General features: G+C 35.0%; 1 protein-coding gene across 2 annotated transcripts in view; it reads left to right on the forward strand.

Annotated features, from left to right (window-relative positions):
• Window positions 1-19,976, forward strand: part of LOC138709035 (protein peste-like) — a 40,797-nt gene extending 20,821 nt beyond the window's left edge. The window contains exons 5-9 of one of the 2 annotated variants that reach the window (XM_069839513.1): window positions 806-1,233; window positions 6,051-6,342; window positions 13,718-13,791; window positions 17,188-17,412; window positions 19,680-19,976. In XM_069839513.1, coding sequence (XP_069695614.1) covers window positions 806-1,233; window positions 6,051-6,342; window positions 13,718-13,791; window positions 17,188-17,412; window positions 19,680-19,740 — 1,080 coding nt within the window. In that variant the 3' untranslated portion in view covers window positions 19,741-19,976. The remainder of the gene's footprint in view (window positions 1-805; window positions 1,234-6,050; window positions 6,343-13,717; window positions 13,792-17,187; window positions 17,413-19,679) is intronic. The other variant, XM_069839514.1, reaches the window with a different exon arrangement.
• The last annotated feature ends 927 nt before the right edge of the window (window positions 19,977-20,903 follow it).

The following is a 20,903-nucleotide window of genomic DNA, read 5'->3' on the forward strand; positions in this document are numbered from 1 at the left end:
AGCAGCAAAAAAGTTCATCACAGAATTTCTTCTCTGGTATGAGGTCTGACGATCTTGGTGGCCATTCCCATCTTAACTACAGAATGAAATTTGATATTATATTAGTTACCCTTGGTTCACCGTAGGTGTGGTGCGTCAGGGTAGGCAGGGTAAGCTGAGCTTTTCCAAACATTTTCGAAGAAGGGACAGGAGCGTTTCCGCGTTTCGTTTACCTTTTAGCGACGTAAAACACGGCCTAGATCACTATGCCTTCAACCCAGCTTACCCAAAGTTTTGTTACACAAGTATGAAATGATGAAATGACTAGCCTAAAAATGTTCCGTTGAGGGCAAAGGCCTCCTCCTATAGAGAGAGAGCTCTATTTGTCTCACGCGGTGAGCTACTCCGCGTAAGAAATGTTTGCATGCTTGGAATTGTTCACTTAGTTCACATTCTGCACTGTTTTGGTGTTGTTCACTTAACTTTTTTCTGTCGCACTATATAGTAGAGCACGTGGAAATACAAGACGGTCAAATTTGTCTTGCATTCACTGATAAACCGCTCAACATCGGATAGGTACAGATACGCGTTAATTTGATGTGGCTTAAGCCAAACAACATTTTTACGAAAATAATAAAATTATTCTTCTACTTTCATTTCACTGGTAGAAAAAAAAACATTCAAAAATTGAAATAAATTGAATGTTACCTCAAGAGAGATTGGTACAGACACATTTCTGAATCGAAGTGTGAATAATGAATAACAATAAAGGAGCAAAAGAATGTGAATTCCTTGTCTTCATCGGTGTTCGAACTTCTTGTTGCAGTCAGTCAGTTACATAACGAGAGACTGGGGTGCGCTCTCAGCGATAACGCTCTCCTCGCTGCTGCGAGCATCCGGGAGCGCTGTGCTGACAACGGAAACAGCAGGCCAGTTGATATTTGACGGGCACTTGGAGCCATTTCTGAGTATGCTGACTACATTCTCCTCTTTTTTGCCCGTGGACCTCCCTTACGACAGGGTCGGGATATTGTATGGGAGAAACAACTCCCCCTCTCTGGACGGCATCATAAACATGGAAACGGGGGCTGAAGATCCTTCCAAGATCGGCATCGTCCGCAGTTTGAATTACAAGACAAATTACGACGCTTTTGAGGCTGAATGCGCTCAGGTTGGGGGCTCTGCCGGAGATTTCTTTCCTCCAAGACAGGCTAGAAACTCAACAGTACAGCTGTTCGTGCCTCCAATATGCAGGTAAGGATATATCTACAGCTCGACCAAGTTAAGTCTGCGAGCCGAGAGGGGAAGTTGAAGACAGTTCTGTAGGGAAATGAGGCGGTAACGAGAGGAGATCAGTGCAGTCTCATATGACAGCAAACTTTTCCTTTTGCGCTTCAGTTCATAGAGCGGTAACAATTTAAGACGCTTTGAAATAGACTGTACTTCTACTTCTGTTTGATAGTGAGGTTTGGCGTTCTGATTGGCAAGCGTGGGCGTAGCAGAGAAAGATGCATGAGGGGGGAGGCAGCGTAACTGTTGCCTTTGTCTGAAGAAAAGGACAACAAATGCGTGCGCTCCGTAGTGTATTTTAAACGATGTGCACACGTTGAAATCTGAGCGTCAAGTGACCTATGTGGCAACTGTGTTTTGCCTCTACATTCCATCCCGATATCCCCACTCGCAGACTTGACTTGGACGAGCTGTATGTCATTCAACAGAAAATTATTTTATACTCGCCTCAATGCTGAAAATACATCTTGACATGGAGTTTTGAATTAAATTATCTGTTGACTTACGACATTAGGTGGAGATTAGTAATAAGTTAGGTATTATATTTGTTTTGACCATTAAAATTTGCTACTCCAGTTAACTGTAATATTGTAAGAAAGAAAACGAGAAAAACATATTCGTTTGGAAAGTTATAACTCTCAAACGTTTGGAAAAAAAAACTCCCACGCAATCACACCTTCAAAATTCTACCAGACACAAATCGTTATTTTGAGACCGAACCTATTCTGTTTAACGGCGACTTTGGCAGGCTGATGAGGATCGAGCGACGGATTTGAGATGTCAGGGTTGCACCAATATACCGATTTTCATCGCATTTGACAGTTCTCCTAATAAATCTATCATCCATGGCACTAACGATAAACTGATAACAGATATTCACTCTGCGTTGAGCCAATCCAGGTGTCAATTTATGGGGGACAGATTTAAAAATTCCGTATGAATTTTCAAGCGTAGTAATTTGACGATGTGTTGTACCGTTGAAGCACAAAGTTCTTCTGACAACCTACGTGTAATTTTGTTGTGGATTTTCTTCCAAAACTCTTCGTGTTATAAATTTTAATTTTCTCCTCCATTATTGAAAATCTAACGACCTCCATTCTCGACTTCACACACTTTTCAAGCAGATTTATAATCTTGTTACCAGTAGCCTAGTAATAATAATTGACGACTCTCAAATGCTCACAGTATAGTGTAATGAGCATTCATTCATTCATAGTGTTAAAGGGCAGGCCTTTCACTGCAAACCCACCATTCTCCAATCTTTCTTATTTTCTGCCTTCCTCTTAGTCTCTGCATATGATCCATATATCTTAATGTCGTCTATTATTCTATACCTTCTTCTGCCACGAACTCTTTTCCTATTTACCATTTCTTCCAGTGCTCCTTCAGTAGACAGTTTCTCCTCAGCCAGTGACTCAACCAATTCCTTTTTCCCTTCCTAATCAGTTTCAGCGTCGTTCTTTCTTCACCCACTCTTTCCTACACAGCTTCATTTTTTATTCTGTCTGCCCACGTTCCATTCTTCTCCATATCCTCATTTCAACTGATTCTATTCGTTTCTCTTCACTTCATCGTAATGTCCATGCTTCTACCTCATGCATTGGTACACTGCGCACAAAGCACTTCACTGGTCTCTTCTTTAGTTCTTTTTCCAGAGATAAAGATGCTCCTTTTTCTATTAAAAGCTTCCTTTGCCATTGCTGTACTCCCTTTGACTTTCTGGCAGGAGCTCATGTTATTGTTTATAGTATACCCCAAGTATTTGGAGCTGTCCTCTTGCTCTACTGCTTCATTTAGATTTCGCAAGTTTACCTTGTTCAATTTTCTTCCTATGACCATGATCTTCGTCTTGTTTGCATTTATCTTCATCCCATACTGCTCACAGCTGTTATTTAGCTCCAGTATCATCTCTTCTTCTGCTAACAGTAATGACCAGGGCGCGGATTTTGATTACCTAAAGAAAAACACTAAAATAACCTATATATTAAGCCAAAAATGTCAGCAAATGTCCTAAAATTCTGAAGAAAAAAAAGATATAAAGAGAAACAATCCTATACATAAGTAGTAAAAATCCTGTCTCAAATTAAAAGCTCTTCTATCCATTGCAATAGACGACAGTGTAAATTCGAAGATTCTGGAATGTGAACGATCGGCGCGGCGGTTGTCGACGAGGACGTTGTCACACATTGATAAGCTTTTTTCCACGTCCGCGCTGACCTCAGGAGCATAGGCTACTTGAAAACTGGCAGACCACTAGGTGTTAATTTTTCTCTATCTGCGCTGTTTTAAAGCTTTCTCCTGAGAGTACTTTAATGATTGTGCACAAAGTTTTGTATTCTGGATTTTTGTTTGGAAGGCAAAGCGTATAACAACTCAAGCTTCATCTCCTATTCTCTCCTTTTTTCCATTTGTCATCACTTACTATCGAGAAGATCCTTTCAGATTCCGTATTCAAATGAGATAGTGTTGGTACTAAAGATTAACAAAACTAACTGCCGCTCTCGCTCGCTGTGTTCGTTACATTTGTCTCGTCTCATCTCGTCTCGTCATTCTCGTGAGCTTCGAGTCTCGCTCATCATTCTCGAAATAGCATTTGGTCGGCGTGGAAAAATTTCGTAACTTTGAATAACATACGTTATTGAAATAAATAACATTATAAATATTTAAAAACGATAAAACAAAATATTATCTTAGTTATCAAAATGTTCTGGTTCTATTATATTATGATATTACCTATGGTTATATAAATATAAAAAAACAATTCTCAAATAAATTTGCATTTCTAAGAAACATGAAACATAACGTTAATATCTTTTTACTTGAGACTGCACACTTGATCTCAAACATATGAACAAAAATTCCTAGCCTTTTAATAAGGGCCTAGTAATTAAATAAAGACTGGGAAAAGGATTATCATACACTGAAAGGTAGAGATGATGTTTCAAATAGGCTACTTGATTGATTATACATATATAACAGTTGCCAAAGTAGATAAAAGTTCAGTCAGGTATAAACAACTGTGGCGATTCAAGGCTGCTTGACGTTCGAGACTTCGGGAGTGTCAATATCGGCGTCTCGAAACACTCACAAGCAGTCTTTACGTCAACGACGCGACGTATACAACAATGTCGTGCGGGTTTTCGGCTTTGCGGGCGCTGTTAGTCTTGCTTTCTCGATTGTTGTTCATCTCTAGCGTTACTAATTTTGAGAGTTTTCCTAAATTGGGAAATCTTAGTTCGTCATTGAAGTCTTGAAATTAAATGACTAAAAAAATCACCTTAAAATTTAAAAATTGACCAAAAATGGCCTTAAAACATAAAATGACCTCAAGGATTAAAACAGTGAAAAATGCTAAAAAATGACCCACTATAAAAAAAACTCTACATTTCTGTAACCAGCAGCACGTAACCAAGATTTATAAACTTATGGGCGCTGCAAAGGATGTAAAAAAAAAAGACACACATGTCATCAAAATTCGCTCCCTGGTAATGACTATAGTGTCCTGTATATTGCATTGCCCAACTAAAGAAAATCGTTAATAAAGTCTTAAAAGATACACAAAACTTCTAAAAAGGACATCACTTATGGTACCTACGAACTAATATATAAGGTACAATCAATATATTTCCGAACTGCATTTGTATTTATGTGCGTACCACTGAAGATCATTGCTTCCATGCCAGTTGGTTCAATCTATCAAACAACGTCAAATTGTCTTTAAGAACTGGCTTCTCATTTAGTGTAAACATGTCAAGGACCTAATGTGATTTTTCCTGGAGTCGCTCCATATACGCCTTATAGCTAGTCTTCTTCTCTTCCTTTCAAGTGATGCATACAGACGTGGACAAATTATTAACAAAATTGACGATTTTTATGAGTAATTCTATTTACAAAATTTGACTTTTCAATTTAGAATACAGTTGACAATTTTGCACATTTCTATCATTACAGTAGATAGAAATATGCAAAATTTTCAATGTAGGCTATTCTAAATTGAAGAGTTAAATTAAAAGAATATATATATATATATATATATATATATATATATAATAAAATCTTCAATTTTGCTAATAATTTGTCAATATTGTGCAAAAGTGTCAACTGCAGTCTAAAGTGAAGAGTAAAATTTTGTAAAAATGTATAATAAAAATCTTCAGTTTTGCTAATAATTTGGAAATATCCAAAATGTCACCTGTAGTCCAAATTGAAGAGTCGAATTTTGTAAAGAATATATATAAAAAAATCTTCACTTTTGCTAATAATTTGTAAATATGCGAAAATAACAATTATATTCTAAATTGAAGAGTGAAATTTTGTGAAAATATAAAATAAAGATCTTCGATTTTTCTAATAATTTGGAAATACCCAAAGATGTCAACTGTAGTCTAAATTGAAGAATCATAGTTTGTAAAAATATATAATAAAACTCTCCAATTTTGCTAATAATTTGTCCACGTCTGTACTACTATATAGATCCAGACGTTTCCCTGGTTCTAGATAACTTCTCCGTTTCCTATGTTCTGTGTATCGCCTATATCCAGGGCAGTCCGGAAACTTATTGATTGTCTCTCGTAATTAGGAAACTGCAGAGCAATTGGTGTATAATTAACCAATATTGAATGTGCGGTGAATATACAGGTACCTAACTTATAGTATGCTAAATCAAACCAAATAAATAAAGATTTTCATAGTACAAAATACTGGTATAAAAATTAGGTTTCGTAATGTTACTACTGGAAATAAACTTCTGTAATAAATAATTTTATCACGTCTGGTTACAGGACGTTGAAGTACAGCTATGCGGAGGACACCGAGGTGCATGGGATTCCCTGCTTCCGTTACAATGCGATCCACACCATGTTCGACAATGGCCACACGGACACTGATAATTGGTGCTACTGTGAAGATAAGTGTCCGCTTCCCGGGATCCAGAACATCTCTAAATGCGTCTACGATGGTCCAGTCTTTTTATCCTTCCCACACTTCCTACACGGAGACCCTTATCTTTTACAGCAAGTCAAGGGACTACATCCAAATCTTGATCTTCATGGCATGCACATAACCTTGGAACCGGTGGGTAATCAAGCGTCCTATGTTGTAGATATAGAAAAACGAACCCACAAAGTTCAAACTTTATTTTGGCAGTCCCCATAAAATAATGTGCATAATTTAGGCCTATATCGATCAAATTCCAACAGAATTCATACAAAAGGGTGGAAACGCATTATCTAGTGAAATTTATACTCTTGTACATGCTATTTTGTAAAAGGAAATTGTGTCAGAACAATGGAAGGAGTCCATAATTGTATCTATCTTTAAAAAGGGGAAAAGTCTAACTGTAGCAACTTTCGAGGAATAGGCCTATTACTTTTGTGCGAGATCGTGCGTATTTGCTTGGTTTCCGCACAAAACCAATCCGCGGTAAGTCTAAAATTCCACATTCAGTATTCCCAACCTAACACACATAACAATTTCCCTCTTCTTACCGCTTAAGTGACATATTCATTTTACTGCTTTAGGCTTTTAACATATGATTTTTAGAGACGTTCAATATAGTAATAATTATAAATTGGAAACTTACCACTGCAATTTCACCTAAATTGCACTGTTAATTATTGTTTTTATATATTTGCAAAAATTAAGTAAATTCTACAACTCCACTAAAGTTACTGCATTCGTGATGCATGTAACATTAAGGAAGCCGTTTGTTTTAAGTTCGCATTTATAGACTGGGGGGGGGGGGAAACAGACGTATATCACGGCCTGCTGGAGTATAGTAAACACAGAAAGCAATGTTGAAGATAGATATTTTTGTTTTCCAAAATTGCCGTCATTTAACAGAAACCAAGATGGAGATTTCATTGCAACTAATTAGAAATTCCTCTTTCAGATATGTAATAAACGATCTTCGCACAAAATAATGTACGATACACGAGCGGTATGTTTTCTTTCAATTCTCGGAAATTAAAAAAGCTCAACTATGTTTCGCTTTTTCAAACTTTTCCTCGAACATGAAAACTTCAACATACCGCTCTTGTAACGCATATTACTATTGTTGACGTCGTACAAAATTTTGTCCAATATTCTTTTGAGAAAATTAATTCCATATGTAGATGAAATTATTAGGGATCATCAATGTGGTTTTAGGCGTAATAAATCGACTATGGATCAGATTATTTGTATTCGACAGATATTGGAGAAAAAACGGAAATACAAGACACAGTATATTTCATATATTTAAAAAGGCATATGACTCGGTTAAGAGAGACGTTTTATACAATATTCTTATTGAATTTGGTGTTTCCAAAAAACTACTTCGATTAATTAAAATGTGTCTCACTGTCAGTGAAACGTACAACAGAATCCGTATATACCAGCTTCTGTTTTATGCTTTTCCAATTCACTGCGGGCTAAAGCAAGGAGATGCACTATCACCTTTAGTTTTTAACTTTGTTCTAGAATATGTCATTAGGAAAATCCAGGAAATCAGAGAGGATTTGAAATTCAACGGGTTACATCAGCTGCTTGTTATTGCGAATAACGTGAATATGCTAGGAGAAAATTCACAAACTGTTAGGGAAAGCACGGAAATTTTATTTGAAGCAAGTAATGGAATAGGTTTGGAAGTAAATCCCGAAAAAACAAAGTGGCTATATTAATATGTCTCGTGACCAGAACATAGTATAAAATGGAAATACAAAAATTGGAAATTTATCCTTTGAAAAGGCGGGAAAATTCAAATATCCTGGCGCAACAGTAACAAATATAAATGACAATGAGAGGAAATTAAACGCAGACTAAATTTGGGAAATGCGTGCTATTATTCGGTTAAGAAGCTTTTGTCATCAAGGCTGCTTTCAAAAAAGCTGAAATTTAGAATTTATAAAACAGTTATGTTACCGGCTGTTCTGTATGGTTGTGAAACTTGGACTCTCACTTTGAGAGGTTAAGGACGTTTGAGAATGAAGTGCTTAGGAAAATATTTGGTGCTAAGAGGGATGAAGTCGCAGAGTTACACAACGCAGAACTGCAAGCATTGTATTCTTCATTAACTAGGAACATCAAATCCAGACGTTTTAGATGCGCGAGTTTTGTAGCACGTATGGGCGAATCCAGGAGTGTAGGCTATGTTAGTTGGAAGATCTGAAGGAAAAAGGTCTTTGGGGAGGCCGAGACGTAGATGGAAGGATAATATTAAATTGATTTGAGGAAGGTGGGATATGATGGTAGGGACTGAATTAATCTTGTTCAGGATAGGAATCTTTGGCGGGCGCAATAAAACTTAGGGTTCTTTAAAAACTATGTGTAAGTAAATAAACCCTAATCCATTATTTCCTGGCTTAGTTACCTCATGAGTGGTGACATAGTGGTGTCACTTATGAGATCCCAATCTGTCTTCGAACTGCTGACTAAACATACAAACTTGTTATACGCATAAAGTAGTGAATTAAACATCTGTAATAAATTAGTAACGATAGTTTTAGCTCTTAAAATATAAAACAAACCTACATAAAAACAAATATAACTATTTTACGCTCTCTTAAGTTTGTCTGAAAAAATACGAGATTAGTATTTTAAACTTATCATTGGGTAATCTAACGGGATGGTTGATATTTCCTTGCAGTTATTAGTGTTAAGAGGAGAGGATGGTGAAATTTCTAATTTCTTTTTTAATAGTTTAGTACTTTAAAAATTTTTGGACGTCCCAGTTAAGTAAGTTAAATATTAAATACATTTCCAAAAGTGTTTGAAAATTAAAGGAGAGCCCAAATTTAGTAAAATAGATATTTATATCTCAGTCAGCTTTTAAGATATTCACAATTTTCTTTCACTATTTTACTTACAAAAAAACAATGTAGAAATTGTTTAGATTATATTTCTAATATTTAACTTGGGTACAATAATAGCCTAAAAGTTTGTGATTAATTATTATTTTACGGTCAGTGATTTGCATATTGGATATTATTTTCACATATATAATTAATATCAAAATTATAATCTAGACAAAAGTTAACTTATAGTCTTCTAAAGATGTGTTCAAAATTTCTTGAACTTCTCTTTAGTGTTTCCTGAGTTATATCCATTTTTGTAGTACCGTGTCAGAAAATTAAACTTGCGAGAAATTCAACAAACAACGTGTCATTGAAAATTCCAGCGCGCAGACCAATTAAAAATGGCTACACAAATGGCCTAGTGACCTCCAATAGTGCAAGATGGCCAATAAAATAATATGTGTAGAACATATCAAAGAACAATTTGAGGCATTTTTTTAATTAAACGTTTTGCGATATTTCACTATCCTTTCACCCTAAAAACTCTGGTTCAGTTGCAGATACTCTAAAATCGCAAGTTTAGCTCAACATTTAACTCACTACTATATATTTTGTTCTTCAAGAAGACCAAAGCAGAAAATAAACACTGGACACAAGTATATTCATGCAAATTATATTTGAATTATCGTGTTGCATCTCGAAAAACATGGTCGAAATAGTAATAGTGCCATTGTAGGAAAAACGATTTTTAAGGTCGATTCAAAAAATAATTCTAACAACTTCTCTTCTTCATTGACGTACAAAGAGTTCTTTGTCCTAAGAAGGGTTTTCATCCAATTATTTCTCCAGTTGCAGTAAGTAAAATATTCCTTTAATTTTAATCTCAGGAATCAAGATGTTATTTATATTTCCAACGATATTAGACAAGCGTTCATCATAAATTGTTGCTAGAAAGTCACTTAGAGTGGGAAATTAATCAAAATCTCGATTGATGACTCAGCGAGACAACAAGTCTCATTTGTTTATCGTTGGTTCAGTCTTATCCTGAACAATGTTAAAAATGGTCTTTGAAAATTGAATTTAGAGAATTTAAACAAAAAATGAGGGCCTATCAGATACGTAGACAAGATTTGTAAACCATAAAAAGTCCCTTAGCCGATTTCATTCCCATTAAACTCTGTGTCTAAAAATGTCTAACACTTTAAGAAATATTCCAATAAGTTGAGAAAAATCAGAGAACGTGACAAAATTAAGTTAAATTAAAATATCATTTGAAAATATACCTTGTTTTCACGGGCTCCTTTCGTATCACTCGCGGACCAAAGATTGAGAATCGCTGCGTAGAATATTATTGAAATAGTAACGAACATTTTTCCCGAATAGGTGCGCACTTAAATGTTCCAAGTTAAAAATCAACTTGAATTGCTGTATGTTAACGTTATCGGACACGTGTACCTGTATAGTAACATGTTTGCCAAAAATGATATAATATCTACGTAATATACAGTGCAGACATGTCGATGCGTGAAGATGTTATCTCAAACATTTTAGGAAATATGTCGAGATCACACAAATTTCGTTACAAATTTAATGTGACTGAAAAACATGTAAATATTAATTTGTTACGTCGACATAGTCATTGATGTATACAGCAGTGCCATCTTTGGTGGAGTTATATCTAGATACTAACCGGCGTCGTTTTCTCGCTCGGATTACAGAGTTAAGGACTAATGAAGCAATAACTGAAGTCCGGTAGATGTCGCTTAAGCATTTGTATGTAATTCATGGGCACATAGATTTGAAGCGTAGTGTTATTATTTGATCAATATTGTATGTTTATTCGTAATATAACATTGAATGTAACTGTAATAAATTACATGGCGTTAATTCATATTAACATATTCATTTAAAAATAAATGTCATCATTTTTTTCATAATTTGATCTTTTTATTGATTTTGTGTAATTTATAAATATTCTGATTGTATATATTTTTTTTATTTTAGTTGGTTCTTTAACGACGCTGTATCAACTACTAGGTTATTTAGCGTCGATGAGATTGGTGATAGCGAGATGATATTTGGCGAGATGAGGCCGAGGATTCGCCAGAGATTACCTTGTATTCACATTACGGTTGAGGAAAACCTCGGAAAAAACCCAACCAGGTAATCAGCCCAAGCGGGGATCGAACCCGCTCCCGAACGCAACTTCAGACCGGCAGGCAAGCGCCTTAACCGACTGAGCCACGCCGGTGGCTTTTTGATTGTATAAAACTGTTTGTTGCCTGTATTTCCCAGTAGCATTTCTGTGGAGTTAAAAATGTTACAAACTTCTATGATGTGTAATATGGCTTTCAATAACATATAATCATATTCTTCGCTTAGTGTACAAAACATATTGATGGAATAACGGTCTATGTTGTCCGTCCGATAGTAAATTTATGAGCGGAATTACGATGTAACATTTTTGTTCCTTCTGCACAGTTAGCAGATTGTAACATAGACCGTTATTCAGCCGAACGCTTCATTTGTTAGCTAACGATTGGACAACTTCTTTCTTCGTTTATATTCTTGAAACTAAGTACCATTACGTAAGAGGCACAAAGGGTTTGCATTTTTTTTTTTTTTTACAAATTTAATTTTACATAATTTAGGGTTACTATATGTCAGCATTTATGTGGAAATTACGAACACTATGTAAACTGTGTATAGTTGTGTATTGTTTATATAGTTCTTTTTGTATGTGCTAGTTTGGATAGTTTGTGTCCATGTTTAGTTGGTATAATTTATGTATTTATTTGGTATAATTTATGTGTTTAATTGTATACTTTTTGTGTGTTTAGTCCGGATAGTTTGTTTGTGTTTTAGTTAGGATAGTTTGTGTGTTTAGTTGGCACAATTTGTGTGTTTAGTTAGTATAGTTTTTTGTATTTTTAGTTTGCATAGTTTTTTGTGTGTTTAGACTGTATAATTTATGTTTTCAGTTCATATAGTTTGTGTGTGTGTTTAGACTGTATAATTTATATGTTCAATTTGTATAGTTTTTTGTGTATGTTTAGTTTGTATAATTTGTGTGTTTAGTCTGTATAGTTTTTCGTGTTTGGTTTTTATAGTTTTTTTATGTGTTTAGTTTATAAGGGTGCTATTCATAGACATTTCGCTAGCCCGCGCTACGAACGTGCTAAACTAGCCCGGCTATCGATTGATTACTTGTACAGGATTCATATCATTTCATATCGCTAACACTGGTTTATGAATACGAAAAACGTTAGTTCGCTGATCATCCACCGGAAGCCTGCGCTAAGAATGTCTATGAATATGGCCCTAAGTGTATAGTGTAAGCTCTCTTGGACTGAATCTCCAAGTGTAGTAGACCTTCAACTCACCCCACCCTTCTGTAGGAGGCCATTGCCCTTATAGGATTTCAGGCTTTTCATATTTCATACTGATTTTTTTACTCCCAAAAATCAGTAAAACACAATACGAAACATTGTAATTGCTCAACTAACCAGATGAAAACCATAATAATCCATCACAGAGTTGATATTAGTACCGATTTCCGAAGCAGCCGCTTCTAAAGTTAAAGAACCAATACTCTGGCGTACAGTCAGCTTCGCATAATTAAACCACAGTCACGAAGCTCAATACGTAGTAAATATGCATCCATAGATAGTTCCTAACCACTAGGATCGCTACTATCGCATCATTACAGACAATGCGAAATAGTACCTGCACAGTCTATTGTTCCTAGTACCCTCACAACTCAAGATTCGTGACTGTATATACTACACTGTGATTAAACCATGCATTTATACAAAATGAAGTCCCCTTCGAACACTTACGACACCTTAACCTATAAGGAAAATTTAGCAAATCATTTCTTGAAATCACAGAAACAGAGTTTTCTCCTCCACAATCGACATAATTCTTATTCTCCAGCGAAGAAATTGAACTGAAATCGACATAAAACTTAATGCTTTTTTATATTTACACATATTTTACAAATATCATAAAACGACAAAGTTTCAACCACTTCAGCCATCAGTGAAAATGTTCGACAGCACATATCAAACCAACTGCAATAAATGATAACGGTATTATCCATTCAAAATGAACAAAAATCCTGACGTACCTTATATGAAAACCTAGAACTAACATAAGACTCACTAACAAAAATAAACTCTAAAGATAAATTTGGCAATAGTTACAAGATCCAACCAGATGCCCGTCTCCTAGGAATTTACCTAAATATTTCTATAATTTTACCTAAATTATTATATTCCACTAGTATACTTCCTGGATAGTTCGACTTTACTTATTACATACGAACCAAATTTATCCCCAGTAGTTTAAGAGAAATCGCTGTACCTACATATATGGACGGACAGATGGCACACCTAAAACCACTTTTTCGATATAAGCAATGCTGGAAACGTATATTTCTGTGAAAATCTCGAAAGCGCCTTTTTTGAAGCATCACAATGCTGTCTTATTAAAGCTTACATGATGATAAAGTAAAAACTGAAAATCATGAAGGTGATAGGTCCAATCTTGAAATAGATGCTGGTGATAGTGGTAGAAGTAATATTATTGTTGATAATGATGTCTTGATGAAAATAATGATTTACTATGATTATGAGTATGATTGTGGTAATGTTTATGTGCTTGTATATTTTCAGAGAACAGGGATTCCACTAGAAATCACTGTAAGATTGCAAATTAACATGTTACTGCATAGGAATCCAAGAGTTTCGTAAGTAGTATTAGTAGATTTAAATTATTGGTACTAGCGTATTTTTGACATGAAAATGCAAGTATATTAATGTTGGCAAATATTCAAGATTTTACTAAGCTGCTATAGTTAACTATGCGAAAATACGCTGATTAACATAATCGAGAAGTAAAAGTGAAGTTATCAATATTACAAGCCATGAAGGCCCACAGGATAGCGGGAAGTTAGGGCCACCATTTTCGTGAACAATCGGTAGGCCTATTAGTAGCAGTAGGGATGTCAGTCTTACATACTTGCCGCTTCACCCCTAAGGAAATAATCATTACTATTATTTCCGCAAGAGGCTGAGTGAACCTCAGGGCTATAGTGCGGCGGAAAGGGTTAGGGGCCTACCAGACATCCAGACTTCGTCAGACATGTACTGCTTTTTACGTATGTATCCTGAATCCGGCCAGGTAGTTTAGAAAGTCAGAAAATGTCCTGCTTTACTCTCTTCCCTCAATTCTCAATGGACCAAAAGGAGAAACCGTTTGTGTCTGGAGTCAATTAGAGGAATATAATATTTATGAGACAATTTCGTGAAGGTCTCCTTTTTCACAAACACACGAGGCCAGAAAGATAACTTTTCGAATGTGTTTCATACATTGTTTTTTCTGTGATAATATAAATTTACATTAAACAAATATTTCAAGTTGGAGAGGTTATAAGATCACGATTCATGGCCGTTTAAATTCAGAACCCTTAAGAAATAAGTATCCATGGAATGACAGCCTGTTTTATTCATGATCACGATTTCATGGCCGTCTGTAACCAACAAAGCGATTAGAAAAATGTTGAATGCTGCTACTTGTTGCAATGAATGTTATATCACAGTCTAGTATATATACAGTCACGAAGCTTGAGTTGATAAGGTTGCTAGAAACAGTACACTGTGCAGGTATTATTTCGCATTGTATGTAATAAGACGATAGTAGCGATCCTAGTGGTTAGCAACTGTCTATGGATGCATATTTATTACATATTGAGCTTCGTGACTGTATATACTAGACTGTGGTTATATGTAAGGGCTAAAATCTAGATATGAATGTTAAGTTTGTTACTTATTTGTGTTACTCATAATATTTAAGTAATTCGAGGTAATGTAGTAATTTCTTACTGAATGAAGTTTGTACATTGAATATTACATTTTCTTCGGCAGTGCGTAAAATGAATAGCAGTGTATAAAGTGATTACTTACATTTTTTTTAAGTACAAGTGTTCTTTCAACCCTAGTGCTTCTTCACTGTTGGAGTTTATAGACTGGTCTGAGGGGGTGTATAAGCCCATACACGTTCCACAATGGCCTTGGCTTGCCAGACACAAATAAATAATCCATTAGCAGTAGGACTTGTATTACTAATTAAAACAATTATTATATTGGGATCCATATACAGTGGCTAATCAACCGAAAATTTTAATTCCTGTTGGTGGTGCAGTAGAGAGATGTGTGAAACAAGTCACAGATGCGGCAGGCAGGGCTATAATACACATGAGAAATGTAAGAGCTACGTAAGAAACCAAAAAGCAAGCCAGCAACCGATAGCCAAAAATGAATCAAAACAAGACTTTATGAAACCTGCTGTGTAAATATTTTATTGACTGCAATAATTCTATGTAATATAATTTTTAGAGTAATCAGTAACTATGATATGATATGATATGATATGATATGATATGATATGATATGATATGATATGATATATGATATGATATGATATGATATATGATATGATATGATATGATATGATATGATATGATATGATATGATATGATATGATATGATATGATATGATATGATATGATATGATATGATATGATATGATATGACATGACATGAAATATGACATATGATATTATGATATATGAGGTGATATGATATGATGTGATATGATATGATATGATATGATATGATATGATATGATATGATATGATATGATATGATATGATATGATATGATATGTTATATATTTATGTACAAAAACTAATGTTTAAATTTAGAAATATTTTTGTTTGCCGCTTCCAAAGCCTCGATTACAAACTTTATTGACTCTACTTAGGAGTGATAGTAGGAGGAAGAAGAATAAAGTGCATATGATTTGCTGATGACATGGCGTTGTCAGCAGAAGAATAAATGACAGCTGTGAGCGGTATGGGATGAAGATAAATGCACATAAGACGAAGAGCACGGTCATAGGAAAAAAAATGCAGAATATGAAATTGCGAATTCTAAATGAGGCAGTAGAGCAAGTGGACAGCTTCAAATACTTGGGGTCTGCTATAAGCAGTAACATGAGCTGCTGCCAGGAAGTCAAAAGGAGGATAGCAACGGCAAAGGAAGCTTTTAATAGAAAAAGGAGAATCTTCTGCGGGCCTCTGGAAAAAAAAAAAAACTAGGAAGAGACTAGTGAAGTGCTTTGTATGGAGTGTGGCATTGTATGAGGGAGAAACATGAACATTACGACGAAGTGAAGAGAAGCGAATAGAAGCATTTGAAATATGCATATGGAGAAGAATGGAACGTGTGAAGTGGACAGACAGAATAATAAATGAATCTGTGTTGGAAATAGTGGATGAAGAAAGAATGATGCTGAAACTGATCAGGAAGAGGTTAAGGAGTTGGTGGGTGACTGGCTGAGAAGAAACTGCCTACTGAAAGATGCTCTGGAAGGAATGATGAACGGGAGAAGAGTTCGGGGTAGAAGAAGATATCAGATAATAGAAGACATTAAGATATATGGATCATATGCGGAGACTAAGAGAAAGGCAGAAAATAGGAAAGACTGGAGAAGGTTGGGTTTGCAGTGAAAGACCTGCCCTTGGGCAGAACACTATGAATGAATGAATGAATGAATGAATGAATGAATGTGGGTGAAGACACTGAGGTATACCTTTCAGCAATATTTTATGTTAAGCTCCAAACAATAACTATGTGAAAGTGAACGTTTTCCTTATTTTTTAGTTGTGAGTTAATCAAAATTAAATCCTTCTGTAAGCATTCGTTTGACTGAAACAAACTACGTACTTACTTTTAATTCTAATCATCCTGAACTTATTTCTTTACTAAAATTTAAACTAATTTGTGTGCTGGTGTACTAGTGTTTAAACACACATTTTTAATTTTTCCTTTTCCCATTTCTCTGAATTTTGTTTTGCATTCTCTTAGATAAATATTTACTGAAGGATGTTTCAGCATTATGGTTTTCTTTGTCAGTTTTCAGTTACAGAGAGTGGGATTCATTTTGAAATTGATACCACAGTTAAGTAGGTATTTTACAATTAGATTTGATCCTGGGCTTCTAGTTTCGCAGTCAGTCTCGCTGTGGACTTTAATTGCAATAATAAGTGGTTAGTTCAGCAATGTATTGTTTTTCATTCCAGCTTGTATCGAAATGTCCCTACAATCGTGTTCCCAATTATTTGGGTGGATTCCAGAGGACGGCTGCCTCACAAGTACGCCGTTTATCTAGGAATTCTGTTGAGTTTCCCCGTCGTGTGCATCTTCCTATCCATCGGACTCATAGCGCTGGGCCTCCTCCTGATCCTGCTGTCAGTATGGTCACAACTTACGAAACGCCTAGCTTCTTGCAGGAAGAGAAAGAACAGGTAACAATGAACTAGGCGATGGCGACGGAAATTCTCTTGCCACGACGATAAGGACGATAATTAATTTATGATGATGATGATGATGATGATGATGATGATGATGACGACGACGTAAATGACAACAACGAAGATGACGATGGTGATGAGAGGGCCACGATAATAGTAACACGGTCACGATGATGACATTGGTATGACAAGACATGGGATTTTAGGCACAAAAACTCCAATTTTGAGCGCCTAAAATAGTCTCAATATGTAATAAATTAGGCTGTAATTCAGTGAAATCAGGCATTACTAAAATCCTACACTAAATTACACTAAATATGGCAACACACTTTTTAGGTGGGTTCGATCCCAGGTGGTGACAGGATTTTTTCTCGTTGCCAAACTTTCAGAACGGCCCCGAGGTTCACTCAGCCTCCCATAAAATTGAGTACCGGGTCTTTCCCGGGGGTAAAAGGCGGTCAGAGCGTGGTGCCGACCACACCATCTCATTCTGGTGCCGAGGTCATGGAAAGCATGGGCCTCTATCTCCATGCCCCCCAAGTGCCTTCATGGTATGTTACGGGGATACCTTTACCTTTACCTTTTTTACAAAAAAAAATAGAGAATTAAGTAATTTCACCTTTTCTTGTGTCATTCACATTAAATTGCAGTCATTTTTGTTTATAATTGCACTGAACAAAAAATGTTTACTTTTTGTTTTGCTCCGAAATAAAAATAGGTGAATATTATTAATATGTGTGCCCTAAATCTGAATTTAAAATCTAAATTGCACCATCATATACCATTTTCCTGGGAAAGTGAATTGAATTTTTTAATGAAAAATTTATTTATTTATTTATTTATTTATTTATTTATTTATTTATTTATTTATTTATTTATTTATTTATTTATTTATTTATTTACTTATCTGCTTACTTACTTATTTACTTATTTATCTATTTATTTATGTATTATTTATTTAGTTATGTATTTAGTTATGTAATTATTTATTTATTTACTTATTTATTTATTTATTTATTTATGTATTTATTTATGTACTTATTAATTTATGTATTTATTTACTTATGTATTTATTTATGTATTTATTTATTTATTTATTTATTTATTTATTTATTTATTTATTTATTTATTTTCCACTGCTACTGATAAAATTACAACTCACTAGAGATTCAAAATGCTTCATACTGAATACAAAAATGATGTTACATAGTTTAAAATACGACAACAATAAAAATATTTCATGCGTATGATGAGAAAAATATCGGAATTCCGTTTATAACTAGATCCGGGACTGTCTTTTACAAGGAACCAACAATAGTCTGCAAGCATGCTGGATAATGATCTTCCTTTATATCAGCTTACCATTTCAGATGTTTTTTTTATTAAATCTTTCCCCATGCTCGTCGCTTACCGCTCCAAGATTAGGAGGAAAGAAATTCAAATGGCAATGTAACAGTGCATTTTGAGAGACATATTACACCCTATTTTCTCATATCTCTCTACAATATGACTTACTATATACAGAGCGAGTCAGCCAGGGCTAGACCGGCGTCAGCGGAAAGTCGTATGCGCCATCGCAGTGATCAGACCTCTTGCTCGCGTACGTTTCGTGTTTAGTTTACGGAAACACGTTCACACAGTGAGGGTGCAGCTGTAAACCGTACATTTAGATGTAGTAGTGTGTCCATTATGAAATAAAGCCTTGAACAAGAGAGTTTATTTACAACTTTGTGAAATATGAATCTTGGAGAACAGTTGTAACAAACTTCCGTCAATTATTTCCTGATTCGCCAGAGCCTTCTAAAACAATGATTTACAATTTTGTGAAGAAATTTCGTACAACTTGATCAGTATTGGATAAGAAACGAACATGTGTGAAGCATGTTCTTACTGAGGAGATGTTAGATGAAATTGGCCACCGACTAGAGACAAGTCCTACGACATCATCCCGCCGTGTAGCTCAGCAGGTAGGGGTGTCACAGTCTTCAGTGATAAGAGGTACGAAACAATTAAAATTAAAAACCTTACAAAATTCGTGTAATTCAGAGTTTAACGGAATCCGATTATCAGAGTGTATATACCAATATTAATTTATCTTTGTGACAAAGAGGAAAGAGCATAGTAAAGCAATAACAAAACACAAATGCTCTTCGTTGCTGTGTTAATGTGTTCATTATTTCTTAATTGCTACACATCAAATTACAAAATTATTTTAATTTTAGCACGAAGCTCTTAAATAACATAGCTTAAAATTGTTACAGGAAATGTAATCAAGAGAATGTTCCAGAAGAACTGACACGTCCTCTCTCCGTAATGCTATGAGTTCGAAGATATAATACGAGTTTCTACTTTCTTAAGACAACTGTCCGATTCAAAAAATTGAAAAATAAGTTCCGAACATATAATAAAGAAACTATTATTATGTTTATTATATTCATAATCATTATCATATTATTATTTGGTTTATTATCATATTTTACATTTATCATCATCTCTGTTCGTACCTTCTCAGTTTGTAAGACTGGAAAATTTTAACTGAAATAAAGATAATTTTTTTTAATAAGATACCTATTGTCCATACGATATAAACATCACCATGTTCCTTGGTTTCTGCAATATCTATCAGTTACTCAGATTATTGTACACAATTCACAAGACATCATTGATTGAACGCGTTAGAGAATTCAATTCAATTTAGTAAAGAAGTCTTGTTACTTTAACACAAATGTGCGCATATGTTACCAAAATACTTGGAGGATGTTTCTCGGCAACAGAGACTAGTTTGTACTTTGAACAGGATGAATCTTCTACACATGCCAGCCGGCGAGTAATTCATTATCTCAAAGAAATCTACGGATCAGTCGCGATAGTGTCACTTCTTGGCCACCGGAATCACCCGACCTCACACCATTAGATTGTTGGCTAAAGAGCGAAGTCTACAGCGAAAAGTGGAAACAAGGAAGTAAATTGCTTGGTCGCGTTTTAAATGTTTGTGATCACATTAAGGAATATTCGAATGAGATCAAATTAGCAAGACGCATCTGGCTATGAGCTGCAAAGTGTATCGAGGTTGACGGTGGAATTTTTTAATGTGTTATGTACAGACAAAGGGACAACTCAACACAACATGCAGGTAACGATCTCTTAATTTATTATCAACTGCACTGTTCCTGTTCATCATGTTTTCGACTGGTTTTCTTCAAAAGAGTTGACATTAAGACGTCATATGTTTATATAAGGTTTTCCTTTAGAATCGCCCATAAAAGCCATTTGTAAGTAAGTAATGTTTCATAAAAATTTGTTAGATAGGAGAGAAGTTATTAATTTTGCCTTAATTCACGTATATAAAGGGGTAGTTCCTTTACTGAAAAACGTAATCAGAGTTTGCATACAAAAATATGGGCTACCTATAAGGTCTGTACAAAGTTTCATAACAGTCCGTTAGAATTCACAGGAGTTATTAATTCTGTCAAGCTAGATTTGCG

Source organism: Periplaneta americana, chromosome 11 (genome assembly GCF_040183065.1).
Source record: "Periplaneta americana isolate PAMFEO1 chromosome 11, P.americana_PAMFEO1_priV1, whole genome shotgun sequence".
Lineage (NCBI taxonomy): Eukaryota > Metazoa > Arthropoda > Insecta > Blattodea > Blattidae > Periplaneta > Periplaneta americana.